The 13,499-nt window shown below is 46.0% G+C and overlaps 1 protein-coding gene across 1 annotated transcript in view; it reads right to left on the bottom strand.

Moving 5' to 3' along the window:
- The window catches only part of LOC147747372 (methylcrotonoyl-CoA carboxylase beta chain, mitochondrial-like), a 299,929-nt gene that overhangs the window by 170,515 nt on the left and 115,915 nt on the right, over window positions 1–13,499 (bottom strand). The window contains exons 4-5 of the mRNA XM_086953849.1: window positions 13,308–13,388; window positions 10,538–10,716 (exon numbers count right to left, since the gene is read on the bottom strand). Of these exons, the coding sequence (XP_086809975.1) occupies window positions 10,538–10,716; window positions 13,308–13,388 (260 nt within the window). The remainder of the gene's footprint in view (window positions 1–10,537; window positions 10,717–13,307; window positions 13,389–13,499) is intronic.

Genomic DNA, 13,499 nt, shown 5'->3' with positions numbered 1-13,499 from the left:
TGTCTTCTCTGGTCAAGGACAGTTTATCCCATACATTTTTGAATTTTTGAAACTCAACATCATCAGCAAATGGATGAGCGTTTTTCTCCCACGATTGAGTTTAATGATGTATTTGGGGATAAGTATGTTCTTTTTAGCATTAGTAGCAGCAATAATCTTCCAACTGATAGGGCTCATAGTGTATTAGACCTCACAAATAAGTTAATGTACTCCTCCGCTGTTTTGGATACCGAACTGCGACAATGTAGCGATACTCATGAGAAGCCATCAGAAGCGTTCTGATCTTTACACAGCTTGGGTAAAATTGAATAGTCTTACTCGGACAGTCGCAATCCCTACCTCTCAATGTGATGAGCATCTTGGCTTTCAAGTTTCCAAAAATAGTGAGTAGCACTTGTTGGTCTGTAATGATAGTGAAACATTTCCTGTATAGAAACCCATGAAAATGTTTGCAGGCCCACACTACAGCCAGACTCTCCTTCTTCAGCTGAGAATACGCACATCCTGTGTCAAATCGTCTGCAACTGGCATGGGCCACAATGTGTCTCTGAGCATTTGGATGACCATTATGTTGAGTAAGGATTGCCCCCCAAACCCACCGGGCTCGGATCTACTATGATCTCAGCCTGTGACTTGGGGTCAAAAGTAGGCCATCTTGGTTGCATTCTCAATTGCATGTTTTATTCTTTTTAAGCTTTGATCACATTCAGCAGACCATTGGAACAGGAAGTTTTATTTTGTCAAGTCTCTCAATGGGGCACTCACAGTAGCTATGTCACAAATGTATCTTCAGCAATAAATGGCCATGCCTAGGACGGATAGCAGAAAGGTGAACTCTTGTGGGGGGCATGTAGCTGACAGTGCTTTCACTTTATCTGGCTCAGTAGTCATTCTCCCATCAAAGAATATGTGTCCAAATAATTTAAGCTTGGTTTTGTGAAACTCACACTTTGATGCATTCAGAGTGAGACCTGCATCATCAAGTAACTGGCACATCTGTAAAAGGGCCTTGTCATGCTCCTTTTGCATTTCTCCGAATACCAGTATGTCATTACTAATTAAAAGCATGTGTGACGGGTTGAATTATTCGCAGTATAACATCCTGAAATATTTCTGCAGCTGACAACACTCCAAAACTCAATCTTTTGTATCTAAACAAACAAACAGGAGTTGAAAAAGTAGTAATGTACATGCACTTCTCTTCTTACTCGAGTTGATGGTATCCCTTGTTTAGGTCAAGACAGGAGAAGACTTTGGCACCGTTCAGTTGCATGATCATGTCCGCTATGTGTGGACCAGGATTTCTTTCTCTCTCGATTACTTTGCTGGCCTAGTGAATATCAACAAAGAAGGACACTGCACCTCCACTGTCCCTTTTTGGCACCACCACTATGGACTAAACCCTTGGCGTAGGACCGGTGGAGCACTCAATGATGTCATGATTCAACAGCATTTCTAGTTATTTCTCTGCAGTGAAAAACTCTACGGTGACGCTGGACAACAGGGCGAAAGTTCTCTTTAATGTGAAGTCGCACTTTAATTGTTTAGAGTCTGCCTGGGACATGAAACAACAACAGAAACTGACTCGCAACTTCAGACTGAGTGTGGAGGCTGCAATGGAGAGATAAAAGTCCCATGTCAGCAGCAGTGGCAAAACTGAATAGGCACGCACAGTGAAGTTCCTCAAAGAAAGTGAATTGGCCCTTGCACCGATACAGCTTTATGGCACATTGCCGCTGTGAATGACCCTTGGCTCTTCAATGGTTTAGAAGCAGCCCACACATATAACTTTCTGTTTGAAGGATTTAGGCATGGCACAGTAGACATGCTGTTGAACTTTTCGACTGCCATAATGTTAATCGATGCACCACTGTCTATGAAAAAGATTATGGGGCAACCTTTAACCTTTATTTTAATCTTGGGGCAATGTCCAAATGAATTTGGATTTGGATGTTTTATTTGGTGGTCTGCCTACACCTTTTGTTCCTCCTTCCAAGCAGCCTGCCTACGTGTGCCTGTGGTTCCTTGGTCGATATTATCATCGCACCTCCATCTTCTTCACAGGTGTTTGATAATGAAGTTGACGAGTCTTTGTACAAGGAACTTGGCAACGATCAACTTTGTCTACTTTCTACTTGCCATAACATATGTTGCCTTTTGGCCTTGTGGGCATGGCGAGAATACTTCTGTAACCTTCTTGTGTCAATTTTCTCCTCTGGCTGTGAAGTATTTGGTTTCTCTTTCGCAAACCATTATGAAGTGGTTTTTTTTCGCAACCTTTGCATGTCTCTACTATGGCTGAACATTTGCCATTATCGAGAAATGAAAACCCATATCAGAAACACAACCTTGTCTTCTTTGAAGACGTCCACTTGCGCGCAACAACCTTGTGCTCGGTTTTTCATGACCAATGCAGATTCATTTGTCGTTATTTCAGCTTCCATATCTGCAGCATGTCGACCTGCTCTTTCATCGGCCCTTGCAGCCATTAGTATTGTCTCTAAACGGAGCGTCTCTCTCTCAACATGCGTCTTTTGAAAGACCCTGAAAGACACCAATCGATGACTCTGAGATGTATGTCTTCTTCTTCATTAAACTTACAGTATTTGATAAGCATGTAAAGTCTATCAACAAACGCATCCATCGTTTCACCAGATTGCAGTCTCACTTGACTGAAAATGTACCTTTCATAATCAAAATTCGTCATCGGATTGAACTCTTCATTTACTCTGTCAAAGGCAAGGTTCTTTAAATACTTAATGATTTTCTTATCTATTTCTTCTAAGGCATCTATAAAATCATCGAACTAGTCGATCCATGCAGTCCATGTGGTGCCAATATTCTGCATTCTAGCGGTGTCAAATGCCAGTGGAGGTTTTAGCAACACAGCTGCACAACAGCTGCTGTTCTTTCGGACCTGTAACTTCTGCAAGCACCACCCGTGTGCTCGCAATTGGGTCATCCTTCCTGGTCTGAGGTTGAAGATCATCATTCTCCTTCCTGCCAGAGAGTAATTGATCAGTTTCTCACACTTGGTCATTGTTACGTTCAGCTTTTTGCATCGTACTATGTGGTCACTGCCTTTAGCGTTTCGCTTTATATCGATGACAGCTCTGTGTTATGATGTGGTGCAGTATCGCACAAGTTACTTACCATCGGTAACGATATATCTGTAAGAAATAGTAGTTAGTATTAGATTCCTTACCTTAGAATATCCCCAGGCGTCAGTCTGGATCCGGAAACTTTTGCGTAGCAGTACCCCTGCGAGCCGCTAGGCGTCGTCTGTGGCTCCGCGTCCATCGTCGGCGCCGGGTTGACGTCGCCGGAGTACTTAGACGTCACTCTCGCGCGCTGACGTCAGTTCTTATACACAGCTTTTCCGTGCCAGAAATGCAGAGTCATGATAAAAACCAACACTGGTGCCATGAAACTAGGGCCCTGAAAAGGGATGACCTTAACCCTAGATATCGGTTCGCAGAACGGGGAGGATGGGTGGGGCGGTAAGGAATCTAATACTAACTACTGTTTCTTACAGATATATCGTTACCGAAGGTAAGTAACTTGTGCATCCGAAAAAAACAGGTTAGTATTAGATTCCTTACCTTAGAAAAGATACCCCAGCAATACCAACCCCAATGGTGGGTTTGCGAACCAATAATCACGCCAGAAAGTCCTGGAGAACGGAACGGCTGAAAAAGCCATCTCTCCAGACTTGGCCGTCCAGGCAGTAGTGTCTTGCGAACGTGTGCAGCGAGGCCCACATAGCTGCCGGACAGATGTCCTGCGAGGGGACTCCCTGACCCAGGGCAGTAGTAGCCGCTGTGGCCCGAGTGGAATGGGCACGCAGCCCCACAGGAGGCTTCTTTTTAGCCAGTGAATAACAAGCCTTGATGCACAAAATGACCCATCAAGAAATGGTCTGTTTGTGCACCGCCCATCCCTTCTTAGCGCCCACGTAACCAACAAAGAGTTGGTCATCCACCCGGAACTGGAGTGTGCAATCCAGATAGAATGAGAGCGCACGTTTTGGGTCCAGACGGTGGAGCCTCTCTTCCTCTTTCGAGGGATGCGGAGGCGGAAAGAAGGTGGGCAAGGTGATGGACTGCCCGATGTGGAAGAGTGTGACTACCTTGGGCAGGAAAGAGGGTCGCGTCCGCAACACAACTTTGTCCGGATGGACAGAAAGGAAAGGAGGTTGTGAAGAAAGAGCCTGGAGCTCACTCACTCTCCTGGCAGAAGTGATGGCAACCAGGAATGCAGTCTTAAGAGTAAGGAGATGAAGAGGACAGTTATGAAGTGGCTCAAAGGGAGCGCACATCAGATACGTCAGAACAAGATTCAAATCCCACTGAGGCATCACGAAAGGCACAGGGGGAAACATATGAGTGATGCCCTTCAAGAACCTATTTACAACTGGGGACTTGAAAAGAGAAGGCTGATCAGGGAACCTTAAGAAGGCGGAAATGGCAGAGAGGTAGCCCTTAAGAGTGCCCATGGCAAGAGAAAGAAGAAAGAGGAGAACCTCAGAAAGGGGGGCAGAGAGTGGATCCACAGCCTTTGCTGTGCACAATGCAACAAATTTGTTCCACCTGCAGGCCTATACCGATTTTGTGGAGGGATGCCTGGCTGCCAGAATCACATCGCAGACTTCAGAAGGCAAGTCAAATGGCTTCAACTGTCTCCGCTAAATCTCCACGCATGGCGGTGGAGGCTGGACAGGTTTGGGTGGAGGACCGTCCCCTGCTGCTGCGACAGAAGGTCCTCCTGAAGAGGCAGACGAATTGGGGGATCGACTGACATGCTGAGTGGCTCGGGATACCAGTATCTTCGTGCCCAGTCCGGAGCCCCAAGGTTGACTTGGGCCCGGTCGCGCCTGATCTTCTTCAGCACTCTGTGCAGAAGTGGTATAGGCGGAAAGGCGTACAACAGACCGCAGCTCCGCTCGAGACGAAAAGCATCTCCGAGCGAGTGCCGCCTTGGAAAATCCAACGCGCAGAACTGACATTGCGCGTTCTCTTCTGTGGCGAACAGATCTAACAAAGGCTCTCCCCACTACTGAAAGAGACCTTGCGCCATGTTTCCGGATTTCAGACGCCATTCGTGATCCATCATGCACCGACACCTGCACTACACTCCCCCGGACAGAGGGGAGGAATGCTTTTAGTGCAAGCCGGATCGCCCGCAGCTCCAGAAGGTTGATGTGGAGATGGGACTCCGCCAAAGAACAGAGGCTTCTGATCTCCGCCTCTCCCATGTGGCCCCCCCAGCCCAGGCGGGACGCGTCCATCACAACTACGTATGCTAGTTTGGGTAGGGAGAGGGATCTGACGCTGACCCAATCGCGGTCCGTGGGCCACCACTGCAACTGCCTTGCAGTGCCCTCCAAGATCAAGAAATGGTCGGACAAATTGCTCTGATGCTGGGCCCACTGAAACCTCAGGTCCCACTGCAGAGCCCGCATCCACCACCTGGAGGGATGCACCAGAGGATGCAGGAGGCAATCAGCCCCAGAAGCCGCAGTGTCAACCTGACTGAGACTCGGGATAAAGGCTGAAAGATCGGAATCAGAGATGAATATCCCGAACCCGCTGTTCGGGGGGATAAACCCGAAACTGCGCTGAGTCTAGAACCGCTCCGATGAAGAGGAGCTTCTGAGAGGGGCAAAGGTGTGACTTCGGCACATTGATGGAGAACCCCAGCAGGTGCAGGAGGTCAGCCGTAGTCTGGAGATGGCTGACCACAGTCTGGGGTGAGCCCGCCTTCAACAACTAGTCGTCGAGATAGGGGAAGACTGACACCCCTAATCTGCGCAGATAAGCTGTGACCACCGCCATCACTTTCGTGAACACCCGAGGGGCGCTGGTATGTCCGAAGGAGAGTACGGTAAACTGAAAGTGCTCGAGGCCTACCGTGAACCGCAGGTAGCGCCGGTGGGCCGGCAGGACGGGGATGTGAAAATAAGCGTCCTGCAAGTCCAAAGCTACCATCCGGTCTCCCGGGTCCAGGGCAGCAAAGACCTGAGCCAGGGTCAGCATCGTGAACTTCTCCTTTCCGGAGGAAGCCGTTGGCGTTCCGCAGGTCCAAGATAGGGCGTAGGCCCCCTTTGCCCTTCTTGGGAACCATGAGTAGTAGTGGGAGTAACAATCACACCCTACTTCTGGCCCAGGAACACGGTCGATGGTCCCCTTGGCCGAGAGGGCCGCAACTTCCTCGTGCAGAAGTTTCAAGTGATCCCCCGACACGCGGTTGTATTGCGGTGGCATGGCTGGAGGTGTTGCCTCGAAGGGGAGGGAGTAGCCCCTTTGGACGATTTGCAGCACTCACCTGTCCGATGTGATGTCCCGCCAGTGGATGAAGTGATGGCGAACCCTGCCCCCCACCGGCGTTAAATGGGCCTGAAAGCTCAGACTAGGAAGGCTTTGAGGCGGATGCTGCGGGGGTGGATGTGGACTGGCCTCGCCGTTGTCCCCTGGCACCGCCACGGCGGTTACCACGTCCAGCCCCACGCTGGATGCTAGTATGCGGCCCGTGGCTGGCAGGACGTTTGGGGGTGCCCCTTCCTTGGCCCCGAAAGGCAGCAGTTTGCTGGCGCGGGCCGACAGGCCCAATGACTTGGCCGTAGCCCTGGAGTCCTTAAAGCGCTCAAGCTCACTGTCTGCCTTGTCGCCAAAGAGGCGACGGCAAACAAACGGCATGTCCATAAGGGTGTTCTGGACATCGGCCGAAAAATTTGCGGACCTCAGCCAGGCGTGGCGGCGAACCGCCACCGTCGTTGCAATCGCCCTGCCTAGCAAGTCCGTGGTATCCAGCTCACATCGAATAGAATACCGTGCCGCATCTCGACCCTCCGCAAGGGCTTGGGCGAGTTTAACCCAGGCCTCCTCCGGGCATTGTTGCAGCACGTCTGCGACCGTGTCCCACAGAGAGTGGGTATAACGGCCCAAAAGGCAAATGGTGTTGACCGACCGCAACCCCAAACTAAGTGAGGAGAACATCTTTTTTCCGTACTGTTCATACCTTTTCGATTTCCGATCAGGGGGAGCTGTCGGGAATGCGGTCTGGGAATTAGAGGCCTGGATAACCAGGCTCTCGGGGGTGGGGTGGGTGGACAGAAAACAAGGGTCGCCCGGGGCCGGGCGGTGGCGTCTGGTCATGTTCCTCCCTACATGGGGACCTGTAGCGGGCCTGGACCAAGTGCCAAACAGAGCATCAGTTAAGGCCTCATTGAACGGCAGTAGAGGCCCCGAAGAGCTTGCCTGCGGTTTGAGGACCTCAGTGAGGAGGTTAGTCCTCACAGCCTCGACGGGGAGCTCAAGAGACAAGGCCTTGGATGCCCTTGTCAACACCACACTATAGGCAGCCCCCTCCTCCGTAGCCACGGTAGGAGGGGAGACAAATCCAGTGTCAGGCGAAGTGTCCAAACCACTGCAATCCCCTAGTTCACCTGCCCAGTCCTGAAAAGACTGGCACTCCTGTGCCAGAGGGTCCTCAGACCCCTCCCAATATGCCTCGCCCTCCATCTCCTGGCACTCAGGTTCAAATTATGGGCTGGATCATAGAAGTATTGCACTGCTCTCGACGTCGAATACAGCTAGGGTCCAAAATCTACAGATACCACACTTTGTAAATAAAGGGTTAGTTTTGAGTGTAAAAATGTGATCTATACATGTTAAATTTTGGGCGGTTTCCTGCCGCGGGAACTTGGCTTAACCACAAAAGTGAAGCAGCATTTTCATTGCAAGACTTGTCCGAGCATAGAATAGTAGAAAATGTATTATTACAAATTAGATTTTGCTGGATTTAGGTCTTTCATATGTAAACCAGTGTATAAGAAAGAAGACATTTTGAAACAAACCCTCTAAATCATACAGTAGTATGGCTACCCACAAGTTCCGAGATGTAAAAATAGGCACTGCTCCTAAACACCATATCTTCTGTACATTTCAGAACTACATAGGTTTCCTGGATATACTCTTTTCACTCTACATATAAGCTAAAGAATGGTGATGGTTTATACCCAGATCAGTTGACTGGGGGTGAGTGTTTGATTTGCTCAAGCGCTCCGTCCATAATCCCCTTTGTATCGCTTTGTTCGCCCTAAGTTGGCAGGGTATGCTCAGACGTGAGTCCCTTGCTCACTTGGCCACTGGATTCAAGATAGCCTGGCTGATGAGGATTATGAATCCGAAACCGGTCCCAGGATGCTGGTTTCCGGTCCAGGGAAGACATGGCTTGGCAGTTCGGGCTGGACTGTTCCCATGAGGCACAGGGTCAGACTGATTTGCATATGGCCATGTCTGAACTGGGGTGGCTGAGTGAGCTAAAGAATGGTGATGGATTAAACCCAGATCAGTTGACTAGGGGTGAGTGTTTGATTTGCTCAAGCGCTTCGTCCATCATCCCCTTTTGTATCACTCTACATATTTCACCATATGAATTGGTCTATACTCGATGCTCAATAAAAAAAGCATTCTATGGTGTAGCTCAGTTGTTGGCTCTGGGTGTCAGGAATTCCTCAGCTGGTGTAATGGTCTGCTTGATTTGCCAACATCCCCATGGTTCCTTATTAAATTATGTTACACTGTTACCTCCCATGACTACCCCTTAAATCATGCTGCAACGTTTTTATTTTACCAATGCTTTTTCACCTATGTATGGTTTCAGGACTGATCATACCTTTAATGATATCCTTGTGTTTTATTTCTATTTTTATATAATTGAAAACCAAGCCGATGCGTTCTTGAATCACTCGCATTGACTAGGCTTCCTGGTCATCAAGGAAACGCTCAATTTCTGTTCACGGTTCAAAGCAGTTCCGTAAACCGAGCACGTGTCCATGTGTCATAGTAAACGTTGCTTATGATGCTGGAACAAAGCCCTGGACAACACTCTGCTCCTTGGCTATAAATAGCCACACCCCCATGACATAGCGATTGGCTTAGTTTACCTTCCCAGCCGCACCGTGTCGTTTGAAGGAGATTCCTGAATTCTTCACGTCATCAGAAGTCCTTCGCTTGGAGAACGAGTTTCTTGGACGGAACTTCATCTACGCTTGTCAAGACTACAATCAAGTTGTCAAGCCGGCTCCAACGTTACAGTCAAGTGCAGGACATTGAAATAGTCAAGTCAGCTAAGTGAACACTTTAAGCTTTGCCTTTGTGTTTTCTTACGTTTAAAGCCCATAATTCTGTTTCTTACTTATTGTACATATTGAGAATGCAAGTTTAAAAATGAAGAAATTGAAAGCAGGTGCTGGCTCTACATATTTTTGTATGTGCTTGAGAAGTATCAGTGCATTGGTTTTATCCTGATAATATCACATGTGAAATACAGGTGAGATAGTTCAACATAAAAACATATATTTAGGTTTAAGCAGGAAGTGTGCATATCTTCATAGATATTTGTTTCCTTATTTTCTGCACCAATTATCAACTTTATTGTGACTATTTGTGTAAGCTAAAGGGATTTCAATGGAAGAAACAATAATTTATACTGTTCCCAAAAAAACAGAGAATTACCAATCCAAAATAGAGGTAATGAGATAGACTTAAATCTGAAACTAAAGGTCATACTTTTCTTATAAGACTGGTTTATAACATTAATCCCTTTTTAAAAGGTAAAGAAGATAAAAGATGGATCTGCAAGTCAGATCAAGGATCTTGGCTGGTCCAAGTCGGCGGAGCGGAGCTGTGTCTTCTCTTTCTTCTTGGTCTAATCCCCTTCCTCCCTGGGACACCTGCCAGGTCTCCTGTTGTCCTCAGTAGCGTTGAGAGGTGTTATGGGAGGGTTGGAGAATTACTCATCGCCCCTGCAGACGGTCCTGGATTTCAGGTGAGTGCTTGGCCACACATCTTATCACTGGGTACCTTGGGTTTTTGGAGAACCTACAAACCCTATATATCTCCGTAACCAGTAGGTTCAAGCGGACGTAATAGTACATTGCTTTTGTTAATCGGCCATCGTGACAAAAAGTTACAGATGAAAATGTTGCCGCAAATGGCCGTTTTTTCCTACAAATGTTCAATATTTAGGGAAACTTCTGGGTGGCAAAAAAGTAATTTTTTTGGCTGACACACATGATTACCTGTTTGGAGGATAATTCCAGTTTAGTAAGTAATTCCCGTTACAAATCAAATCGGAAATTAGGGGTCACTTGAAAGAGGGCCCAAGAACAATACAAGACAATTCTTATCCACGATGGAAACCAAAAACCTGAGCACAGAAGGAAAGTGCGAGTGTCAAATAAAAAATGTATTTAAGTTAATTCTGGTATCAGCATAACACATTACGTTTATATATCTGCTGCGGTTCAAAATTGAATTATGAACAGTATTGCACAGTTTTGTGTACAAACCCCTGTAATAAAGTAAAATGGATTTCCAATTGGAAAATATTTTGAACTGCACTGTTCCCTGCCTTCAAAACAAACAACACAATATATATGCCAGAGTAACAAGGAGGAGCATCGTATAGGATGCATTATCAGATTACAACGATTTAATGAACCGAGAAAGTTAAAAAAAAACTGAATACATACCTAGCATGAAGCGCTGCACCTCCCAGGTTTTCAGCAGATACTTCTTCTCCAGTGGCAGCCTTAACCAAAGGGGGTCCAGCCAGAAATATTGTTCCAATTTTGTCTACGATGACAGTCTCTTCTGCCATGGTTGGCAAATACGCACCACCAGCTGTACAAGAGCCACAAACCACTGCCACCTTGGGATGATAAGAAGAATTAATAAGAGTAACCACTGAAGTAACTGCTAGAAACAACAAATGATTTGCTTATGTCCTCACAGTGATGATGTGCCCTGGTCAGATTCAATGTTTACTGATGTTTAATGGAGATCACTGTGTGATCTAGCTGGGCAGGAGATCACCTAGCATATAAATGCCAATGATATCCAACTCAATATGATCTTGTATGAAGTGGAGTGTGAGGATTTTACCAACTTTTAAGATCTAACTAGTATTACAACTGACATGCTCTGCCTGAAAGTAATAAGGCCTGGAACTGTGCCTATGCAATTCAATACCTCTATCGGGCGATATATACATTATTGTTTCAATCAAAATATTTTAACTGCAGTAAATTGATACTTGTATGGCGCACTACTCACCCGCAAGGGTCTCAAGGCGCTTGTACGAATACCGCTTGTACGATGCAGTGCATCGTAGAAGTCTGGCACTACCCCTCTACAACATTTAATTTGAAACACAACATAACAGCCATAGAGGTTCTGTTTTTTTGCAGCTTTTTTTCTGAAAGCACAAAGGAGTGCCCAAATACCAGAAAGTATGCAGTTGAGTGATCTGTTTTAGAAGATATTTAAGTGAAACGTCCACACCATGAACAGCCAAGATCAATGTCTCTTTGGAATGCAAAAGGAGGAAGAGCTAAGATACAAATGTATTTTGTATATGAATGTATATTGACCACTATGCAGGGACAGTTACATTATTGACAGCTATTTCGTCACCGGAGCACGGCATCGCCTCCTCAACATAGGTCTGGATTTTGAAAGTGAAAGTGCCAACAGATTCACTGCTTACTATAAAGTGGGCTTTGGATACGACCCATGAAACCACAGGCTCTCTTCAAACAGCTCCTTTCAGCCATGGGGTTGAGACTTTGTTATCATTCTTCACTCCACCCAGTGGAGTATTCATCCCTAATCTAAAGTTATTGCCTGTTTGAGTGCATTCTTTCACTTCTGCATCAGTGCTTGATTGAACTGCAGGAGGTACTATTTGACAACTATAGCTCTTGGTCTGTTTTTGCTGGCTTCGTCCTGGTTCCTATTCTGTACCCTCCTAACCCTCCTTCATTGGACTGTTAGCCCGTATTCCCTCACGTCTCTCCTTCTTGCACCTCTCTTATATCATTTCCTAAAAAATCTGTCTTCTCTGTGCGCATTCATTGTTCCTTTGCCCGGTCACCCTCTCGTACCTGCCTTTCATCCTTAGATTCCCCTATGTGTGCCTTACCCAACACCACCCTCTCTTACCTCCGGGATGCTTCTCATATGTGTAGCCAGGACAGGGGATTTTATTATTTTTTGATTCATAGGAAGGAGAGAAGAGCTACACTGAAGACTTGCTTGCCTTCATTACTTTCCTCTTTTTGTTTCAATGAAAAAACAAGATAAAGTAGGAAGGGAGTCATCACTGAAGTCCTTACCTTCCATCCATGACAAAGAAGCTCAAGGAGGACTGTAATGAAGGCTCCTTTGCTGTCCAACCATTTAAAATAGAAACAAAAGCAGGTTTATATAAAAAGGCAAGCGAGCCTTTTAAACTATACAATTAAAGTTAGTGGATCCTTCAAGAAACACTGACTTTTGTTTGCGGTCTGGCTTGCACAGCATGTGTTAACACATTAATGCCAGATCTACTGGCTTTGCCAACAGCTTTCTCTTCTTTAATGCAGTTCATAAACTTTCACTAACTGTATTTAAATTAAACATCCCTTACACGCTGCTAACTCACCTAAAACAATACAATGTCTCCCAAATGGGTTAGTGGAGGCGATGTAACGGTCAGGGGTAGTACCTTATACCTTCTGTATCGGTTAATGTAGGCAAAACAACTCACAAATAACCGACTCTGAGCTCCAATAACAATCGGCACAGTCCATGATGAGCCCACTTTTCTCAATCTATGCGGAGAGTACAGTATAAGCGGACACCTTTGGGTCTTGATGCGCTCAAATACAACCCACTTCAAAGAAAAGTGCGGATAACAAGCCCTTCTCTGCACTAGCCGCGAAACCACAATCTTCCAGTTGAAAGCGCGTGATGCACAGGTCTCTGACCTTACTGACCCATTCAGGGAAGGAGTGAGCCTGCTGGATCACCCATACTGAACCGCATCAACATTTGAAAAGAAGAGGTCATTATTTGTCCCATTCTAGGTTAAGAACATAAATGTACACATTTAATGATATTTTGAGAGGACAATGCCAATTTCAAAAAATGAAAGATCGGGTAATTGTTGCATCATAAAAAACAAATGTTACTGGTAAATCTTACTAACGCCTGCAAAGGTAGCGCATCGCTACAGAAAAAATAAATCAAAATAAGAACCTGAAATAAGGTGGCTGAAAGCTCGCGGCTATAGAACAAGAACGGAGCAAAGGGCTTGCAAATAATGCTCGAAAATAATAAAAAAAATATTTAAAAAGTCAATACATTTTGGAAAAAACAAACTTTAATTTTCTTTGAAAAGGAAACAGATTTTTCCAACTGTATTAAACCAAATTTAAACACAAACATTTCTCACTGCACACATCCACTGATTAAGAATACCTGAGGTATTTTCTTAGAAGACATTATTGCCTCGTTGTAGAATGTTCTTCCGCCGTGGAACTGGTCTGGAAACAGCTCAGACTGAAAAAAGTAAGAGACAAGAAAATACATATATTTAAAAGCTGTTTCCTAGAAGAACGTTCGAGTAAAGAAAGACAGTTGCTGTAAGGGATCAAGAGCGAGGGCACGGAG

This window comes from Lissotriton vulgaris, chromosome 1_1 (genome assembly GCF_964263255.1).
Source record: "Lissotriton vulgaris chromosome 1_1, aLisVul1.2, whole genome shotgun sequence".
Classification (NCBI taxonomy): domain Eukaryota; kingdom Metazoa; phylum Chordata; class Amphibia; order Caudata; family Salamandridae; genus Lissotriton; species Lissotriton vulgaris.
This window is presented reverse-complemented; position numbering and strand designations above follow the sequence as displayed.